At 39.4% G+C, this 22,394-nt stretch overlaps 1 protein-coding gene across 1 annotated transcript; it reads left to right on the plus strand.

Moving 5' to 3' along the window:
• The first annotated feature begins 19,059 nt into the window (after positions 1–19,059).
• On the plus strand, positions 19,060–20,968 carry LOC311095593 (uncharacterized protein). The gene is made up of 2 exons (XM_084134155.1): positions 19,060–20,123; positions 20,375–20,968. Exons 1-2 carry the CDS (start codon positions 19,065–19,067, stop codon positions 20,885–20,887), a joined length of 1,572 nt encoding a protein of 523 aa, XP_083990281.1. The 5' UTR covers positions 19,060–19,064; the 3' UTR covers positions 20,888–20,968.
• The last annotated feature ends 1,426 nt before the right edge of the window (positions 20,969–22,394 follow it).

Here is a 22,394-nt window from a genome sequence, read left to right on the forward strand (position 1 = left end):
ACACACACAAACATTCAGGATGAGAATTTTACTCATGCTTTTGAATCTTAGGATAGTGGTGAATCATTATGAATGTAATTTTTTTTTCAGAGGGCATCTCACGGAAGCAGTAGGTGATGGACCACTGGTTCTAACCAGATAAGATGCTAGAAAGGATTGAAAAAAAAAAGAATGTGGGTACTTGGCAGGCTATCTGCTTCCAGTCAATGCACCACATGATTTCAGTTCAAATTGCTTGGAATTGGAACTGCTTGGAACTGCAGTCATGTCAGTTTGATGGGGAAATATTTAGGAAGTAGACTGATTTTTCTGACACGTCATATTCGAGGCTGCATTACATTCTGCTCAACGTTTCATGTTTAGATCAATGCTGTCTCCAATCCATCAGCCTGTTGCTGTGGAAGTATTCAAGATTCTAGATACAGATTTTTTTTAATGTAAATTAAAATAATGAAAATTTGTAAATGTTCACAGCATTCTTAAGTGTTTAGTAGAAAGGAAAGAAAGGTGCTCTATTTTGGTTGCCCTTTACCTATGTACAGTAAGCGACATCCTAGCCATGATATCGATAGTGACCTTCATGACCTCTTTGTATATGAATTTACACTCTTTTGTTTTAATGCATTTAAAGAATTTGGTTTATATTAGGAGTCATTTCTTTGTGAATTAAAGTATTCATGTTTTATGTTTTTGAATTACTAATAAGAATTCCACTAATAACCGACTCCTAAGAGTTATTTATTTGAGAATCAGACTACAATGGTCAGATTTTTTTTCTTGATGCAGTCAGTGCATGAAGTAAATGAATACTTTTATTCAGCAAGGATGCGTTAGATTGATCAAAAGTGACAGTAAGATGTTTACATTGTTACAATTCTAAAACTTTCTAAAAACGTTCTATTAAGCAAAGGATCCTAAAAAAATGCATGCAATTTCCACCAAAAAAAAAAAATTAAGCTGCACACGTTTTCAACACTGATAATGATAAGAAATGTTTCTTGAGCAGCAAATCAGCATATTATAATCAGCATAACTAGAGCAACTGATCCTTCAGAAATAATGATTTCTGAAGGATCGTGTGACACTGAAGACTGGAGTAATGATTCCATCACAGGATTAAATTAAAATAGAAAGCAGTTTTTTAAATCATCATATTTACCGTATTTTTTCATCAAATAAATGCAGCCTTGTTGAGCATTATAAATTTCCAATCCTAAACTTTTGAACAGTATAGTGTTTATATATTCTATATTTATTTTGCATATGAGAAGAGCAGCAATGTGTTGATATATATATACTGGCCTTTTTAAATAATATTTTTAATTACTCTTAATGGATCTTTTTAATGAATCAGTTGCTCTAGTTATTAAAACTGGATTTATTTTTTTATTTTATTTTTTGCATATCAGGCATTGCTACTACTCTCATCCACCTAAAGATTTTAAGTAAATAATATGCACAAGTCATAAAGTGAGACTTTGAGCCACAGCAGTCAATACAGAGCGACATGAGATTTGCAAGAGTTCATATCCTTTGCTTTGTCTTTTTCATGAGGCATGACGGCGCTATGTGTAAAAGCATATTAGGTTTTTTTCAGTGCTCCATATGGGCCCATATTCCCCATCCTCAGAATCGTTATTCAGCCATTACATTTAATTATCACATAGAGACTTTCTTTAATACAAGGGGCAGTTTAATACAATCAGTTCAATACAGGACACATGAGAAAAGGAACGCAAGGCTGCCTAAATGATCTTTTCCCCCTCCATTTCCTTATAGCTCAAATGCCTCAGTGCTGGAATCCGATTGTCTCGTTGTTTTATTTCCCCTGTGGGTCTGTTGCCGTATTGTGGGTCATTTGTGTGGCTTAGACTGCTGAACTCTGAGGCATGCTGACACACACACACACACATACACACACAAGTGCAGAGCGCATCCCCACCACCATCAGGAGAACAGATGCCTCCTCATCAAAGCCTAAACGCCTCTGACGGCTGGGCTTTCTATCACAACACATCAGCCTTTTTTCCCCATCCACACACAATGTGCAATTGTGGTTTTTGTTCATGCCAGCTTGAGATATGAAGGCCACTGATTGACACTAATCATTGCTTTATGCCTCTCTGCATCTCTGTGATTTGTAAAAAATATGTACAGTGCTGAAGAAAAAAAAAAAAAAAAATCAAAAAGCCTGTTCATCTTTCTCTCAGTTCTCACTGTTCAGATGGTAGTTGTTTCTCAGGGTGACGTCTGCAAGTGAACATTTTCATGGCTTCTCCATGATTAAACTAATGCATTCAGATGCCAGTTGATGAGGGCGTTGCGTCAATCTTCTTAATGTAGCCAAAGGTAGGTAAACACTGTGGCTAAATTTGTTGTCACTTTTCTTCAACCCGTGAATCATGGTCAAGCGACTTGGTCATCGCAAATAAGATGCTAAAGGTACCCCTGCATATATTTATGAACTCCATTGCTTTCAATTCCTTGCCTTATGCGTCACATGATGCATTTAATTCATACTGTAGATATTTTGGTGCACCTAACCCCACTCCTAAACCTACACTGTAAAAAATTTGCTGTAGTTTTGCAGCTGTTTGCCAGTAACTTACTGTAGATTTAAATTGATGTTATTTACTGGCAACAGTTTGTTCAAAGTTAAATGAACATTAAACATTAACAAGTCTTTGTCTTTACAGAATAAAACTATAAAATAACAACCTAATGCAAAGCATTCTGGAAACCAGAAATCTTCATCAACCTTTTTCTGTTTTTTTCCTTCAGATTTTGGTTCCCAGAATGCTTTGCATGAGGCTGTTATTTTATTTTTATTCTGTAAAGATAAAGACTTGTTAATGTTTAATGTTCATTTAACTTTGAACAAACTGTTGCCAGTAAATAACATCAATTTAAATCTACAGTAAGTTACTGGCAAGTAGCTGCCAATAATACTGTAATTTCTAAAGATTTTTTTAACAGTGTAACTACTTCCCAACAATATAAAACACATAACATGGCATTGCTACCCGGCTCTTTAGATAGATAGATAGATAGATAGATAGATAGATAGATAGATAGATAGATAGATAGATAGATAGACTGTAAAAAAAAATCTGTAGAAATTACAGTATTACTGGCAGCTGCTTGCCAGTAACTTACTGTAGATTTAAATTGATGTTATTTACTGGCAACAGTTTGTTCAAAGTTAAATGAACACTAAACATTAACAAGTCTTTATCTTTAGAGAATAAAACTAAAATAACAGCCTCATGCAAAGCATTCTGGGAACCAAAATCTGAAGGAAAAAAAACAGAAAATGGTTGATGAAGATTTCTGGTTCCCAGAATGCTTTGCATTAGGTTGTTATTTTATAGTTTTATTCTGTAAAGACAAAGACTTGTTAATGTTTAATGTTCATTTAACTTTGAACAAACTGTTGCCAGTAAATAACATCAATTTAAATCTACAGTAAGTTACTGGCAAGCAGCTGCATAACTACAGCAATTTTTTTTACAGTGTAGATAGATAGATAGCTTAGATCATTACAAATCAATCACCAGAACAAATCACAGTGAAGAAGACTTGAGTGACATTGATTTTTACTCAACTGTATGATATAAATGTACATGTATCTTTCTATTCAGGAGACTCACTTGGTTGTTGTGACCAGTGATCTCCCGGCCGTGAATAAAACTTCATTTCTACAAAGAGCAACTTGGTAGTCATGTCAGGTATATGCTGCGCAGCTGAGAAACAGATTCTACGCTCAAAAGACAACAACAGAACATCTATGTGTGATTGAGGTAGTAATAGAAGTGCTAAAGATTCTATGCTCAAAAGACCACCGCAGAGACAGTGGTAGTGTTGGAAGACTAGCCGCCCTTGGGGTGAGGCTGTAATACTCTGAGTTAGTATTAATTATCCTGTGTCGGATCAGCGTACACCTGAGAAGGACTGTGAGAGTGTATAGATGCTAAAGACCTGTGTGCTCATGTGTGATTGAAGTAGTGATAGTAGCTTCTTGACGGGACGCCGTCACCTTACTTCAGGGAAGTATTGTATTGTATTGTAAGTATTCAGGGAATTCAGGGAATTACCTCAAGATACTGTAGTTATTATTTTTATATTATATTATTTTCTATTATTTTGTTTTAATTGTCCGTGGTGAAGAAGTCAGATTAAGTAGGTTGTATTCGTATAAAGAATTTCCACGACAATATGGATGGATGGATGGATAAAAAGATAGATAGATAGATAGATAGATAGATAGATAGATAGATAGATAGACAGATAGACAGACAGACAGACAGACAGACAGACAGACAGACAGACAGACAGACAGATAGATAGATAGATAGATAGATAGATAGATAGATAGATAGATAGATAGATAGATAGATAGATAGATAGATAGACATCTCCATGTACAACAATAACTGTCTTAATAGGGCTAGTGTTTCTCAGCTGTGGGACACACTGTCACCGTGTTTTGGACTGAATAGTGTGTGTGTGTGTGTGTGTGTGTGTGTGTGTGTGTGTGTGTGTGTGTGTGTGTGTGTGTGTGTGTGTGCGTGTGTGTGTGCGCGTTCGTGTTGGCATCAGCCGGAGAGAGAGGAAGAACAGAGGGTGAGTGACAGAGAGAAGCAGTGCGCTTCACTGGAGGGGCTGTTCTTTCAGTCCAGTCAACCCATGGCCTCCTGAAAATAAACCTTTGGATGAAAAGCACATCACTGCAAACTAATTGGCCAGGAAAGATCAAAATGGCCTGAGGGACCAATTTCAGAGAGTCTAGAGAGCAGAGAGAGAGAGAGAGAGAGAAGCGAATGGAGAGAGCAGTATGGAAGAAAGAAAGAGAAAGCAAAGGGTAAAAAATAGTAATGAAATGCAAAGGAAAGTGGCACTAGAGTAAAAGAAAGCATACTCAACAAACATCAAATGCAAATATATGTTGGCTTTGGCGAGTAAGTAGAGTCACTGGCCATTTGTCTTGACCCTCACAGCTTTTTATCCAACATAAGTGATGGAACGGATTCAAAAAAAAAAAAAGCACTCCAAAGTGACAGTCTAATAATGATGGAAGTGCTTATGTTTAGCTGTTGATCTTTCTCTCTCCTGAACGTCTGTCTGCTTGTGAGCTGCCTATGGGCACAATAAAGAAAAAATGACAGAATGACTGTGCTTAACAGGTTGATTGTGTCTGACATGCAAGCAAGTATTGTTTTAAAGAGACAAGAGGGGGTGATTGAGAAATGATGAATGCTGTGTTGATACGTACTTGCGCAATCAATGTCACAGATGATGAATGAAAATCAAGTTCAGACAGACACATGTCCCGCAGAAATGTACATATTCAACTATGAAATCCTACTTGCTATTAAATGATTTTTTTATCTATCTATCTATCTATCTATCTATCTATCTATCTATCTATCTATCTATCTATCTATCTATCTAAGCTATTTTACAGTTACAATTTTTCTCTCAATATCTCACGTTTTCACCTGAAAATAGTTTGTCACATTTTCTCAGGGAGAGAATATTGTAGGTGAGAGATGGAGAGGTATGCCTTTTCTCTGTGATTCAATCTCTGCTCATTATGCAGCAGCGAGGAGCGTTCTGTCAGATAAAAGCAGAGCCGTAATGGAGGATAATGACTCGCTCACAGACCCAACTCCCTCTAAGTCACACGCTGTTCTTTGAAACTGTGAAGCCCCAATCCCTTGACTGCTGTAAACAACGAGAGAGGAGTTAGAGAGACCAACAGAGGGAGAGATGGTGATGAAGGAGACTTAACCCCTGAGATTGAGGGATGTCAAGAGGCAGAAGGAAGCAGTTCCCTTAGGTGGTGTCAGTGAGCCAGGCGACTGAGAGATTGTGATGTTGTGACATTGTAACCACACAGAGACAAAGTGTGAGTGTAGTGCAATTTGTTCCAAGCTGAAGGGCCGGACCACCATCACTCGACTTTATTCAGTAAATCCTCCCTTAACCTGAAGAGCAAAAGCTGCTGTTTTAGAAATACACGTTTCTTATGGGTATTTTTTTTTTATTGGTTTATTCATTCAGACCTTTTTTCTCCACTAATGAAAAATAGCTCTAGAAATATAGCTAAATTAGAGGACCAGGGGCCGGTTTCACAAAGCTATTTTAGACCGGTCTATAGTTTTAGACAAGTCTAAAATTTGCTCATAGACTAGTCTAAGGCAAGTTAGACTGTTTCACAAAAATAAAGACTGACTTAATTTAGACCAAAAAAAATAGACACCTTACCCCCAGGCTAACTTAGGTCTAATACTCTGTTACCTTGGCAACCAGCAGTAACAATCAGTTACATTACAAACAGCCAAAAGAAAAGGGAAAATGGCTCATAATTTAAACATTTCTTCTTGTTACTACATTCTCCGCTAAATTTCCCAAGTAAAATGTCCTTGTAACTGTTATACTCCTCCGACAAACACATATTTTCCACTGGGGTAAACTGCACTGAGCGGTTGAATGCGCTTACTCGATCCGCCATGTTTTTTGTTATTTTACCCAGAATGCATTGCAGTGTAGTCCTACTTAAGATAGTCAGAGTCTTAAGTGCTTTGTGCAACGGTCTGATTTTGATGTCTATCTGAAGTCCGACTATCTACTATATCTAAGCCATAGTCAAAGTCTATCTTTGTGAAACCGGCCCCAGAACTAACTCTAGCCTATAATTGTATTAATTTTCTCAGATATAAGGCTGTGAACATAAATACATTATATATGGTTGTGATCAAAAGTGTACATAGGCTACATCTTCTTCCTCTTATTATGTTAAAATAATGAACAATTTGCAGATCCTGCAAGGCGTATGTAAACTTTTGACCACAACTACGTATTAGTATTTGTGGCGTTTTTCTTTTTTTTTTTTTTTTCTTTTTTTTTTTTTGTGTAAAATACACTTTATCTGAGATCAAACTTTACCTGATTTTGCATAACTCTCTATATTTATATATATATAAAAAAATTCTGACTGGTAAAAGGCAGCTGGGTTGCAGTATAATAATGAAGTGTGTAACTCACCTAAAGGTGATCGTTACAGTGTGCTGAAATGTTTGACTACTACCCCGGTGATAAAGTAGTAAATCTGGAAACACTGTTGAGCAGAATTAAATGATACACCTCAGTTTAATCTCTGGCCCTTGAAGATAAGCCTCAGTTACTCCATGCTACGTGATCAAGAGTAGATTACACACACACACACTCATGCACACACAAAACGCTGGCTTTACAAAGGACCCATGAGTGTGTGTAAAGAACCATGGCCTCTTGCCTTTGAAAGGACAGAGAGAAAGAAAAAAACACCTGAAAGACACCTGGCCACTTCTGAGCAAACAGAAGAGGAAGGCTTGTTAGAGTCTGCGACGAGCTCAGTCTGGGCTTCTGATTGCAGTGTCATTTATAAAGACTTCAGATGGCAGATGAGTCTTTTGTAAGGGGGGCATCGTGGCTGTAGTTGCCTGGAGCTCAAACCTTCAATTATCCAGGACAAAGAATACACAGTATACAGTTTTAATGACTGTCTGGATTGCTTTGGGTAGACTTCTATATTGGTGAATGTTTTTCTAAACCTTTCTTCTTTTGGAGACATCATTTATTTTTAAGTTTCACAGAGCATGTTTTTAAAATGAAGGAAATAAGCTGATAAATTTGGATAAATAGGAAAATATTTACAGGAAAACATCTAGAAATCCTTTAAACAAGATACATTTACATTTTGAAAAGCAAATTGCAAAAGATATTAAGACTTGGTTTTAGAATTATATCTTGAATTAAAATCAATTATTCAGTTACCTAATTTGTAAATTCTGTAAGAAAAGATAAACAAGACAGATTCTCTTGTCATGTATCTTATGTAACTTTGCTATTTTGTGAATTTAATTGGTTTTCTCAAGGAAAGTGAACGCCAGTATATGTGAATCACACACCCCTCATCAATAGTCTGTTCATGTGAAACCTGGCAGATGAGAATTAGCACTCTATAATCATGGCATTGCTAACAACCTCTCAGTATCTAACAAGAAAACACTCAATATCCTCACAGGATTGGGCTCCTCTCTCTTCTCAAAAAGCCTCTTTCCTCTCACAGCCAGCGATACAACATCCTCCTCTTGTTCATGCTCAGCGGAGTGTGTGAAACCAGAGCGGCGTAACCATGTGTGAAGGCCCGTACCGTGGAAGAAAGTTGTATGATTTACCACTTGATTCGCTGATACGCGTCAACTGTTGCAGTCAGGAGGGAGTTAGAGGGTTTAGCCAGTCAAATCTTGCAGCAGCACTTAAGTGAAGAGGATCAGAGTAATTGTTTTGCCTCTTCGTTGTGTCATGGATGAGGCCAATTTCCCACCACTTCCGTCCATTTTTTTTTTACCCTATCATCATGAATCAGCATGACTCAGTGCACACCCAGTCTGCTCTTTCATAGAAACACCTGTAGGGGGGACTGAATTTTCAGCAGCCATTACTCCAGTCTTCAGTGTCACAAGGTCCATATGATGCTCAAGAAACATTTCTCATTATTATCAAAGTTGAAACAAGTTCTGCTGATTAATACTTTTTGGAAACCATAATTGGAAACATTTTTCCAGTCTTCTTCGATGAATAGAAAGTTCAGAAACACAGCATTTATTTAAAATGCAAATGTTTTGTAACATTAAATGTCTTGACTTTCACGTTTGCTCAATTGAATGCGTCCTTGCTGAATGTTAGCTTTCATTTCTTTTTTAATTTCTCTGTTCTTTGATGCATAAAAAGTTCAGAAGCATAGCATTTATTTGAAATAGAAATATTTTCTAACATAAATGTCACCTTTGATTAATGCAATCACCCTTTTATTCATTATCCTTGAATAAAAAATCTGGCTGATCTCACACTTTTGAAGAGTAATGTATATCTGAAATGTGCTTCAATGCAAGAAAAGCTAAGCATACTGTATGTTAACATCATATGACAGCAATGGGGCTAAAAGTAGAGGCTTCCATGGTTCTGGAGCCCCTTCCATGAGTTATGCAAAACAAAATGGCAGCACTTACTCAAAAACCTGAGTGGAATATGCTGGCACTATATGGTCCATTAAGTAAAAACAAAGAGGCTTTAATAGATATATTTATTATTCAACAGGAGTTTCGGCTTCTTTGTAAGTGTTCTCTAAATGGCATTCGTATGCACCAATGAATCTTCATTTCTCATATCCAGATAAAAGCATCTGCATTCATAGCGTGATAATGATAATTCTAATAATAATACTCTCAGGCATTGTGAATTGGTTTTGTGATGATTTTCTGCGAATTTATATTCCAACTTTCATGCTGGAAATAATTTGAGGTTATTACTGTCATTGAGATGTGTTGCAGAAAGCTTTCTAGAGGTCTGGAGGCTAACGCAGCGGTTAGTATTCTCCTTTTGTTTTGTTTCAGAGGGTTAGTTTCTACAGAACAAGTTGAAATTCTAGCTAACAGTTTTGAAAGTTGTTTATGGTCCACGCTGGTAGTTGCTACTGAAGAATATGATGATGATAATGATGTGGGTGTTGTAGCATCTTGTGGATCATGCTCCATTACCTCATAAAGTTTTGCCGCATTTAAGGACAAATCCTTCACCATGAGGGTCATTATGGGCTTTTAAAGACAGACGTGGTGTAATTGACTTCCCCTTATGTGCTCTGTTTGAAGAGAGCATTTGAGGTCTGTGTTCTCATTTGCGCTGTTTATTTGCAGAAAGTCTCATGTTTGTTCCTCAGTGTGAGAGGAGGCCATTAGGACAATGCTAATGATGTTATTCTTTGTTTCTGTCATATTTTTCAGCATTTGGGAAGGTGCTAAAATGATAGCAAAGCCGAATTAAAGTCATATTATTGTGCCTTTAGCCCCAATAGCAGGACCGCTTTTTCTTCCGTTATTAAAAAAACTGTTGCTTTGATTACCTTGAACAAAACTAAACAACATTAGCAAGAACTTTGTCTCAAAATATAGTCAATAGTTTGATTGATTTTCCTTTGCTACATAAATCTACAAACATTAAATATTAGATCAAACAACCGCCGAATCAACTTTGCGTTGCTGTTTGGCGATCGCGTCAAGGATCAGCCAAATTTCCACATGCATCATCAAAAGCGGTGGTTAAGAAAAGTGCTGAGCTGAATTTTTGTGCCATCTAGTGGTTTAAAAGAGAATAAAGTCAAATGCACCTTTTACCCCGGTTCGCCCCATTGTACCCTATTTTTGTTATGTGCTTTTTTGTCATTTTTAAAAATATATTTCTAAATAGTATTACTTCATTTTCAGTTAGTAATTTTAGTGCGTAAACTTAATTTAATTTGTTGCCAAGGCAACATTTCTAATTTTAGTTTGTCTATTTATATTTCAGCATTATTTCAATGAACGTTTTTTAAACAGTTTTAGTTGTAGTTTAAGTTAACATTAATACCTCTGCTTGGCACTTTTCAGCAGCAAAACAACTTAACAATTGCATTTGGCTTGTGAAACAAAACTGCTGTATAAGAAAAACTCAACCCCGCATTCAAAATCTTCATTATTATATGTGCTGCATATGTGGCGACTATTTGTGGTGACAAAATTAAAACCAATTTAAGCGTCCTAGTTCTGTCAATCAAATCCTGCATCCTTATTCTGCCCTCCTTTTGGGCTGCTGAAACAGAAGCCAGCGCCTGTGAGCCGCCTGACTCAGTGTTTCAGCCTTTTGCTATGATGAAGTTATTTGTGGCAGAGCCTTTGTTTCCTTGCCTGAGCAGCACCGCGAGCAGAGGGGAAGACTTTCAAGAGCACACAAGCTTTCATCTTGATTTCACAGAGAAAGAGAGAGAGTGAGAGAGAGTGAGAGAGAGAGAAAGAGAAAGCAGGAATGAGAGAAACTGAGAGGTCGAGTACTTTATATTGCTGCATAAAAACCATGCCTCCAGCCAAATCGATCAAGTTTGCATTACAGGATGGCAGAGTCTTGTTTTTATTTATTAAACTGTGATTGGTTGATTTGCATTCTCATTGTCTCACTAACACCTATTGTGAGCTGTTGTCTGTGTGAAAGGCAACAGAAAGGGATAAAGGTTTGAACTTTGCAGGGCATCTCTCTACGATATAATTTCCAGTTTATTTTATTTTATTTTTTCTATTTGACTATTTTGACAGATGAAACACAGCTGATTTGATTAAACAAAGATTTTTCAAATATTAAAGGTAGGGTAGGCAATTTTGGAAAGGCTAGCAATAGCAAGCTATAGCTTTGAAAGCATAAGATCCCACCCTCCCTTCAGAGCGTCTCCAAAGCCAACGCCTCCTACAAAACACATGAACACAAGACGAGAGACAGAGTTAAATTAAATCACGTCTCAAAGCACATAACATAACAATCATAATGAACGTAAACAACTTACAGAGCTCTAGTTGTACCACTTGACAGCTGCAGATTCATTTCAGCATTGATAGTGTTGACATAGAAATGCATAAATCCGACTTGAACAGCTCCGGGTGCAACGTCACGGATAACAATCTCATAATTATGGTTATGACATGTTTTGGTTCAGGAGGAACTGATGTTTGTTTGTTTGTGGTGCTCTGTGACTGTCTGTCTACAACGCACTGCTGTTGTGGCATGTGACGTACGTGGAGGTATGGAAATACATGTTGACAGGCAGGTAGGACATTGTATCATTGCATTCAGAATGAATGCAAATGTGTTTTTTTCTGTATACAGAAAACTTTCAGAATTTTTACATTTTCAATAAAGCATTATAATAATGTTTAAGGTTTAGGTATAGGGGATAGAATGTAAAGGTTGTATAAAAATCATTATGTCTATGGAGAGTCCTCATAAAGCACAAAACCCCAACTTGTGTGTGCGTATGTGCGTGTGTACGTGTGTGTGCGCGCGCGCGTGTGTGTGTGTGTTGTCAGAACACGTAGATACTTTTGAGTAGTCAGATGGTGTAGTTAAATGCTAACCAGCCGAACTTTGATCCCATTCATCCTTCCTCTGGTGAGCCAAATTCCAAAAAATACTGAGCATTATTTCACATATTCTTTTATTTCTGTCGAAACAAAGCTGGCGTTCAATGAAGAAAAGTTTTTGAAGTGAAGTAACAGCTTTCATGAAACAAGAAGGGAACAAGACAAGAGGGTCAGCTTACAGAAACACTACAAAGGACCGAGGAAATGAGGATAGCCGTTGTGGCCTTGTCTGTAATAAACCTCCCCAATTCTGTTTTTCCATCTTGTTGAATGACGCTCCATTGATGAGTCTCAAGGATTGTACAGCAGCCACATCAAAGCTCCAGTCTAATGTGGATTTCCAATAGGGATCCAGCATAATGGATGATGAGATCCAGACTACAGAGCTCCACTGGTGTGAAATGAAGGGCTTATTTAGCCTCTTTTTATTTTCTTCCCATCACAGTGTTTGTTTTCATCTCAAGGTTTTTTTTTTTTTTACAGAAACCACCTCTGGGGTTATTCAAACAGGCTATGGAAATAATGAAATGCATGAAGAGGAGAAAGAGAAGAAGAGATGAAGAGCGAAAGTTGTCTGCGGAGGGGTGATGTTTTAGGAAATCCACATGGCTTCATTCCCTGGAGGACCCTGTAGGGGTTTGTTCACCCCCTCTCCACAGCCGTATCAGCCTTGTGTGTCTGTCCTTATCCTGACCTGGAATTCTTTCTCAATTATTCTGCATTTACGTGCCTTTGAAACCATTGGGATTATGGTGAAGCCTGAAGGACTTAAATGTGCTGCTGCTGTGAGCAAAGCAGTCGCTATCGTCGCAGTTATTAGATGACAGAGGAGATGTTAATTTCCCCCTCTCCTCAAAGTGTGATCAGGGGGAATGGATTTGAGATTGAACTGTTTTCAGTCTCCCAGGGGTTCTGTTTATGCTCATATGCAAGCTGAGCCTGAAGAAACAGACAAAGTGGCAAAGAATATTTCTTTTTGATGCAATCTAAACTTAATTCTATGGAGACAGAGAGTTCAATTGCTCATTATGAATGTTTTTCCTGGTTTATCTAGTTTCCTGTTGCCATAAACTTCTCTTTTTTTTTTGAGATTTTAAGTAAATGTTTAAATTATTTACCAACAAGATCGCATGTTCACAGTTTACTGATTTTAGTTTATGGTCACATGACATGCAGGTAAACAAAATATTTCATATTTTTATGAAGTGTTTTATTTTGATTTTCAAATTTTTGTATTTTTAATTTTAAGATTTACTTTTCATTAGATCACAGTCCTCCTGCAGTTGCCTTGCAAATCTGCCTTAAAGGATAGTTCACCAAAAAATGAAATTTGCTCACTTGCATGTGAAACGTGTATGTTAAGTTTTGGTTATTTTTTTTTTTTTACTATGTTCTGTCCCTGTTTTGCCTGCCTGTGTTCCCTAGTTAGTTTCCTTGGTTGTTAATTAGTTCCATGCACCTGTTTCTGTTCAGTTGATTACCCTTGTATTTAAGCCCTGAGTTATTTCTGTTCATTGTTCGGTGTCGGCTGAGTTTTACGTTAGTGCTTTAGTTCTCCTGAGTATTCTTGTTTTGGATAATTGGATTAAAGACTGTTTTTTTTCCACACTCTCCTGAGTCATGCGCTTCACTGCAGCAACGCATGACAGCATGTCGTTAAACCTGTGTGACTTTCTTTCTTCCATTTAAATACAATTGTTTGTTTGGGGTTTTTTTTAACATTGAAAGTCAATTTCAAACTATGGACACAATTTTTTTTTCTAAATATCTTCTTTTCTGTACAGAATAAAGAAAGTCATACAGATTTGAGAAGACATTAGTGTACACCTGCTTTATGTTAAGAAAAAAAATGCAAAGGCTAAAAAATTTAAACATTTCAGAGTTGTCCCGCTGTTCACATATAATGAATATTAAGCACAATCCCTCATACACTCTTATGCATTCACAGATGTATAAAGCCCACGTCAAGAACACCCACCCACATGCTGCCTCTACTTCAAACACACATGCTCTTGGCCTGACGAATAGATGGAAGTATGTGCTCAGCAATTGCTCCAGTGCCCTAAGCAAAGCCCTTCATACAGGTCCATTGCTCTTGTCAAGGGTGGGACGGCCTGATAAGAGCCTTACTCCTTCCAGTGACCAGGTTCAGGATATCAGAGAGATGCCAGAAGCTCAACCTGCTCCAGGCTCCAACGGTCTGACAGAGTGAAAGGACAACACTGGTTCCTAATCGGTTAAACCCCTTTATTTCAGTGGAGAAGACTACAAACATTTTATAGCAGAGCGACAAAATGCACTAGAAACTATAGCATTATTAAGCAGGTCTTTGTAAATATACAGTATATATATATATATACTCTATGACGTTAACTCGTTCATGGGGGAAACCTTATTCTTCGCGCGTCTTTGTGCCCTCGACGTCAATTTATTAGACTATCGTGGGAGCAGGGGCGTGTGGTTATACGATGATGCGCCAGTCAGAAGAGACGCTTGCGGGCTATCTCTTCTCTGGGGCTCAACATCATTTAAGGAGTCAGCACTCCCCACCAAGCCGTGTATAATAACATCCATGCTGGTGGGGGTCAGACTGGTGCTGCTCTGCACACTATGGAAGTGTTGCAGGCATACCAAGCTGATCTGCTTTAAAAAAAAAGAAGAACAAAAGGGGGGCTCAAAAGCAGAGTGTGGCGAGTTGCGCTCCCCCTTGTAAAGACTGGGAACTGACTCGTCGCGCTCAGCAGCCTCATAATAGACCTGAGACAAAAATCCTGAGGTTTTTTTTTTGTCCCAGGTCTGTGGGGGTGTGCCCCTTTGGGACGGGGCATGTAAAATACATCAATCAGCTCCTACCTGTCACTCTCATGAAACCACTGTAACATCCCCGCCACCTCTGGTGATTCGGGGGGCAGTGGTTTCCAGCGAAATGTTGAATGTTCTGTTGTTTCCTGTTATCGCCCAGGACACAGAACATTTAACATTCCCCCAACAGGAAGTATTAAAATTGGTACCCCTTTAAAGAGACTTTGGCAGCGTGAAAGCTACTGCCGGGTATCTCCCTTTGCGTCCTAAAGACAGTAAAAAGGAATACGTTGCCCTCTTTATTTTAATGGCATGGTTCCCACTACCATGAAACAGGAGTAGGTGCATCTGCTGTCACAAAAGAAGAAAGAAATGGGGGACTGCGTCCGTTTTTAGATCTTTGAGGCTTGAACCGTTCCGTCAGAACGCTCAAGTTCAACATTCTAACTATCAAGAAGATCGTGTTGCAAATTCAACATCGCGATTGGTTCTTCCCGATCGATCTTAAAGACGCATATTTTCAGTTACTGAGGTTTGCTTTTGGGGGCGAAGCTTACCAATATCGGGTCCTTCCATTCGACCTAGCCATGTTACATAGACGATTGGCTGATACTGGCCCAGTCTCGAGAGCTTGCGCTCCAACATCGAGATCGATCCCCGCTCATCTTCTCTCTCTGGAGCTGAGATGCAACACCAAGAAGAGCGTTCTCTCTCCTGCCCAGAGGGCAACGTGCTTGGGACATCTGTTTCCCCCTCGTGTCAAGATCATTTTAAACACCCTAAGCAACATACAACTGGCTAGGTCAGGACATTACATAGGTCTCATGGCAGCTGCGTCTACAGTGATCCCTCTGGGTCGTTTGCACATGAGACCACTTCAGTTGTGGCTCAAAACCGGGGGATTTCATCTATACAATCCCTAAAGGCAAATAAGGGCAAGGGCGCACGCTGAGTGCTTCGTATCCTTTCTAAAAATCCATGTTTATGGTAAGTCACGTGGTAACGCTTCATGCTCTTTCTAAAATCCGCTGCGGCTTCATTCCCTTTCTACGTAGTTCAGACCCCGGTTCCTTGCCTTGAGTCCCACTCTAGGTGCGTCTTGCCATCGCAGAATGCTAACGACAGACGCCTCCCTGACGGGCTGGGTAGCGATCTTAAGTGGTCATCCAGCCCAAGGGATCTGGGGAGGCATCATCTTAATTGGCACATCAATTGCCTCGAATGGATGGCTGTATTTTTGGCCCTGAAATACTTCCTCCAGCAGTTAAGGGGCTATCATGTCCTAGCGCAGGTGCACAATACTATGGTAGTCACCTACAAAAATCGTCAGGTGGACTGTGTTCGCGCCTTCTAACAGGCAAACGCAGCGGGCTCTGCTTTAGGGTCAGGATAAGTTCCTGTCCCTTAGGACGATTTACACCCTTAGGGGTCCTGGCCAAGGTTCTGGTTCAAAGTTTGGTTCTCGGAAATAATATCTCTCCTCGACGGCTCGCACTGGGCGATACCAAAAAGGAGGGACCTTCAGTCTCAAACGCAGCGGACAATATCCCCAGCCCGAGTTGTGGAACCTTCATGCATGGCCCTGGAAGGGTACCAACTGAGGGACACTGGGTTTTCAGCTGATATCATAGAGACCATTCTCAGTGCTAGGGCTCCCTCCACTAGAGGAAGTTATGCCAATAAATGGGGTGTCTTTGAAAGGTAGTGCACTGCATGTAATGCAGATCCAGTTAACTGCCAGATTGCTTCAGTTCTGGACTTCCTGCAGAAAAGTATTTGGACACTATGTAACTAAAAATCAACCTAATTTTAACAAAATAAAAACACTTTTAAAGCAAAGCATTCCACAAAAGAACAGGTTAATTAGCTTTCTAAAAATATATATTGGTTAAAATTTCACTAGAAATCATTTGGGACAACTAGTTGGTTTGAAAAATTGGAAAGACTACGTATTTTCTGCGAAAATGTTTATTTTGTGTCAAATCTTAAGTGTCCAAAAGCATTTTTGGGCCACTGTATGTTGCAGTATTTGCTGAACATTTTTTACAGTGCATTTACCTGCACAATGACATTTTCAGCTTCACAGTAACAACGAATCAGTATTTTTTTCACAATGAAATGTGTTGCTCTGAGTTTGCTCCCTATTTGGTGTCATCCCTTGACAATGTGAAAGACATGAACAAACAAAGGTGATGGAAGGAGTGATACAGTTTCATAATCAAGTAGGAGCTATTTTTATTGGGCTGTAGATAGTTTTTTTTTTTTTCTGCATGTGAGGAGCACACAGTTGCCCCTTGATTTTCTCTCACTAGGCAGATGCAAGATATAGGCTACAATGCCTTTCTCTCTCTCCTTCACGTTCTCTCTGGCACATTTAGACACTTACAGTACATGCCCTACAGGAAAGGTTGTTTCATTCATTATTTTGAGTTTGTTTCCTTGTATGTATTGTTCTGCATTTCGCATTGGGTTTCTGCAGGAAGTTGCCAGATGCTAAAAAAGGAAATGACATTTTCGCAGCCCTCCGCTATTGATTAGACAATCTTTACCAGACCCTCTTTGTAGATTACACATCATAAGCATCTTACATATCAATAACCATCCCAGGTGGCTCATTGGGGAAAATAAATCTGCAAAATGATAATATGTTTCTTGCACATTTCGTGACACGTTTAAACTGAAATCTCCAGTAAGTGCCACTAAAAGCGTGTTCACTTTTTTCCAAACCAAATCAGCGTGAATCTGGCAACATTGGTGCTATAAGGTTACTGGTTCGGCCAATAGTGAGCCTACGTTCTGACGTACAACCCAAAAGTTCTGCGCTGTTTTCCTGCAGAAAAAACTATCAGCAGGCACATGCCCCACCACTCTCAGGGTTTATGTGACCACTTTATCGGCTTGCAACAGCTTGATTGATGGGATGCCACTTGAGAAACACCCTCTGCTCGCCCGCTTCGTTCATGGAGCCTGGCGGCTGAGGCATCCCGTTAAAACCGAGATCCCTTCGTGGGACTTAGCTATAGTCCTGGAGGGTCTGGTTGAGACCCCCTTGGAACCTCTAGGGTCAGCGTCTAATAAGCTTCTGACTTTTAAGATGGTTGTCTTATGGCTATCACTTCTTTAAAAATAATTTTGCATCCTCATCCTGACTACCTGCCTAAGGTCCCCTTCTCGACCGTACATCCGGTCACTCATGAGGCCTTATGCCCTCCGCCGTTCACAACGCCGGATCAGGAGAGACTCAGTCCGTGCTCTTCAGCCCTACGTCCACCGTACTAGCCAGTGGCGTAAGTCAGAGCAACTATTTGTTTGTCAGGGTGGCCGTAACAGAGGCGGCCGCCACAAAACGGACAATTTCACATTGGGTGAGGGATGCTATTGCCCTTGCCTATGAGGCACGTGGTCAAGCTTCACCAGTAGGCATCAGGGTTCATTCTACTAGGGGGGGTCACTTCTTCCCAAGCCTTGGCGGGGGGTGCCCCCCTGTAGCATGTTTGTGATGCGGCAGGCTGGTCCTCTACGCACACATTCATAAGATTTATAGTTTGGATGTTCATGCCACTCCGGGCTCTCAAGTCCTTGAGTCGACATCACAAGCTCATGTCTGAGACCTTCTTTGCATTCTTGTGAGCACACACTACACAACCATAAGGGGTCCAGACACCCACAGTGCAGCAGTCAGTGATGCCGGTCAGACTCTAATCTGACCACTTTTTTCAGTAACGAGTAATCTAGCGCGTTACTATTTCCAAACCAGTAATCAGATTAAAGTTACTTAACCAAGTCACTGTGCGTTACTATTTTTGTCATTTTCCTTAATAAAAATATATATTTATTTCTTCTTGCATCTCGGGGAGTGAAGTCACGTATGCGACAAGTCACGTTTTCAGCATGCATGAGGTTCACGTCACGTGTACGTACCACGCAGCGACACAAATGTAAACAATGGAGGGTGGCGAGAGATGCGCGTTTTCTAGATGGAAATACAGTCACTATTTTGAGTTTGTGTCAGCTAAAGATGACAACATTAAGGTCCGTTGTACACTCTGTGCTGGCGGCGACAAAGTTAGCTACAGAAACACTACGTCGAATTTGAAAAAACATTTGGAGTCGCAGCACTGCACCGTCAAACTTATAGAGCAAGTCACACCAGGTGATGCGAAGCAGAGCGCAGGAGGTCCCCGACCACCCAAACAACAAAAGCTGGACTTCGGTGCAAAACCAGTAAGTGGGGGAGAGTTGAAGAAGTTAGTCGGGCAGTTTGTTGTGGCGGAAATGCTGCCATTAAATACGGTTGACTCGCCCTCGTTTCGTGCCATAATAAACAAGATCCCTACTAGTGTCAATGCCGCGCTGCCTCACAGAACAGCTTTTTCTTCTTACATGGAGGAGGAGTATGCAGTGATGGAGAGAAATCTGAAGGCCGCGCTGAATGAGGTTGACTTTGTGTCAACTACCGCGGATATTTGGACTGCTAACAACAGAAGTTATATGGGAGTAACGCTCCACTGGATCAGTAGATCCACATTAGAGCGCAACAAGGCTGCATTGGCATGTAGGAGAATTCGCGGCAGACACACGTATGATGTTATTGGTGCAGAAATCGAAAACATTCACTCTTCGTATGGATTACTACACAAAATAGTTGCAACAGTGACTGATAATGGATCCAACTTTGTCAAGGCGTTTAATGTTTATCAGCCTGTCATCACAGAGTCCGACGATGAGACGGAGGAGGGAGAGTCCACCCCCACAAATGATGATGTCACTTTTTTAGATATGTCAGAAATCCTCTCAGCTGAAGATGAAATTGAATGCAAGCTGTCTCTTCCCCCACACCACAGGTGTGCTTCACACACCATCAACCTAATTTCCACAAATGATGTAGATAAATATTTAACTTCCAATGCAGAGAGCAAGGCTGTGTATAGGAGCAGCACAGCAAAATGCTCAGCTCTTTGGACCAAATCAAGTAGATCTACCCTTGCATCAGAAACAGTGGAGGAAGTCAGCAAAAGAAAGCTCCTGGTACCAACATCCACAAGGTGGAATTCATTTTTTGATGCTGTAAAGAGAATTGCAGAAATTCCCATGTGTGAGCTTAATACTCTGTGCACCAAGCTGGGAGTTAAGTGCTTCAGAGAGAAAGAGTACCAGTTTCTGCATGAGTACTGCACCGCCATGAAGCCTCTGACTGCAGCACTTGATATTTTACAAGGTGACTGTCCTTATGGGACTTTACTGCCCACACTTGAAGTTCTGATGCAGAAGACCCTGGATGTGAAAGATGCCCTATCCAGTATGACTGCAGGCCTTCCAGATGCCATAGTGCAGGTATGTTCCCCTCTTTTAAACTAGTTAAAATTTCTTGCATCACACTAGTCATGAACATGGAACAGAATGTACATTATCATTGCAAAAGAAGATAAAATAAAATAAAATAAAAAATACAAATGTCAGTAAGTAACCTAAAACAAAATTAAATCCATAATATTGATCCCACATTAGGCATGATTTGTAAGTAATTCAATGACATAATAAATAGTAGGCCTTGTATGCATTAACATATCAATTATATTTTTCAGGCTATCCAGACTCGTTTTGGCGGTGTGCTGGACGACAAAGATGCCCTTCTCGCAGCAGTCAGTTGTCCAAAATTCAAACTCAGATGGCTGAGAGATGCAGGTAGGAGGGAGCGAGTAAAAGAGCTTCTGACAGCAGAGTGCCGCCGTACAACTGCTCTTGCAGCACAGAGCCCTGCTAGTGTGCCCACCACATCTGCCAGCCAAGGTGAGATGGACTTTTTCACTTTTGAGGCAGAGCCAGAGGAGACCTATTCTGCAGAAAATGAAGTCATGGACTACCTGAGGTCAGCCTATGACCTTCAGATTCTGCATCAGTTTTCAAACATAAAGAACATTTTCTTGAAGTATAACACTCCAACCCCATCAAGTGCTCCTGTGGAGCGGCTTTTCAGTCTGGGAGGTTTGGTGCTCACTCCTAGAAGAAATAGACTTTCTGACAAAAGGTTTGAGAAGCTTCTGTTAATGAGGTACAACCACTGGTTTACTCGCCCCACTCCACTGTTTCACTCATAACATGGGATTACACCATAAGATTAGGCCAAAGTAACAAAAGTAAAAAAAACATGATATAAGCTTACATGTGGTGTTATACACTTGTTTTGTTTTGTAAAACCACTCCTTGCTGCTCTAATGCTGTGAATAACAGGTTCAATGTTGATAAAACATGTTAAAAAGATGGTCAAGAAATGTTATAGTCTTTTTCTTTATTTTATATTAAAAACAACTATTTATGTTAAGTGAAGTCAAGAAAGACTATTTTATTTTTTATTAAAACAAGTATTTATGTTAAGTGAAGTCAAGAAAGACTATTTTATTTTTTATAAAAACAAGTATTTATGTTAAGTCAAGAAAGACTGCCTTTATTTTTTGTAAAAACATGCATTTTTTCAGGAAATAGTTTTTAAGTTCAACTTTAATTGTCAGGAGATAGATTGTTGATGTTACTGTTAAAAATACACTTCCAATAAAGTGAGTGTTGGCAAAACCGGTTATCATTTTTATGTTGTCGGCAGCTGCTGAATGTAACTAATAAAGTAACTTAGTTACTTTTAAAATCAAGTAATCTGTAAAGTAACTAAGTTACTTTTTAAATAAAGTAATCTGTAAAGTAACTAAGTTACTTTTTCAAAGTAACTGTGGCAACACTGGCGGCGGTGGGTATTCACGTTCCCATAGCGCTTAAATCAAGCGCAGCATTGAGTGTAGCTTTTGAAAGGGAACGTCTTGGGTTACTTGACTGTAACCCTGTTCCCTGAAAAAGCGGGAACGAGATGCTGCGCTTTATTGGCGCACTATGGATGTCCCAGGACTGCTCTTCAGACAAAATTATACCTGCCGATGCACCTGTGGCACATCTAATTATAGCCTTTGATGTGCGCGCATTCCAATGACGTCACTGTCCGAGGCTATAAAAGCTCAAAGTCAATTCCATTGACGTGTTGCACACATATGTTCACAGCTGGTCACGCACAGAAGCATTCCCATAGCACTTAAATCAAGCGCAGCATCTCGTTCCCGCTTTTTCAGGGAACAGGGTTACAGTCAAGTAACCCAAGATGTTTTCATGATGTAATGAGATCACAATCTCACAGTTCAGTTTTTTATTTCATAACATTGTACTTTGAATGCTTTATCACCCACTTTATCCAGTAATTCTATGCCATATAATACTATATTTTTCAGAAATTAGAGGATTATAAAATCAAAGAATTAAAAGCTTTCTTTTTTAAATAAACTCTGAATCACCGCAAGATCAGCATGCTTTGCAAGGGAAAAGATGTTTTCTAAAAACTAATTACCTTTAATTTTAATCCAATTAAATTTAAATACCTTTAATACAGTTAAATAACGGGGTTAAAGAAAAAAATTTAATCTGAATCTTCATTTTCATCTTTTACTTTAATATGGGGTTCAACCTTAATTTTATGAGGTGACGAGAATACTTTTCGTGCGCAAAAAAACAACAACAAAAGACAACTTTATTCAACAATTTCTTCTCTTCCGTGTCAGTCTCTTGATG

This window comes from Abramis brama (genome assembly GCF_963993115.1).
Source record: "Abramis brama genome assembly, chromosome: 13".
NCBI classification, from domain to species: domain Eukaryota; kingdom Metazoa; phylum Chordata; class Actinopteri; order Cypriniformes; family Leuciscidae; genus Abramis; species Abramis brama.

Bases quoted from the DNA above. Each gene is read 5' to 3' on its own strand.
- LOC311095593 (XM_084134155.1), top strand. From the start codon at position 19,065: ATGCTGCCATTAAATACGGTTGACTCGCCCTCGTTTCGTGCCATAATA. The intron at 20,124-20,374 runs GTATGTTCCCCT...TATATTTTTCAG, and splicing joins TTCCAGATGCCATAGTGCAG to GCTATCCAGACTCGTTTTGG.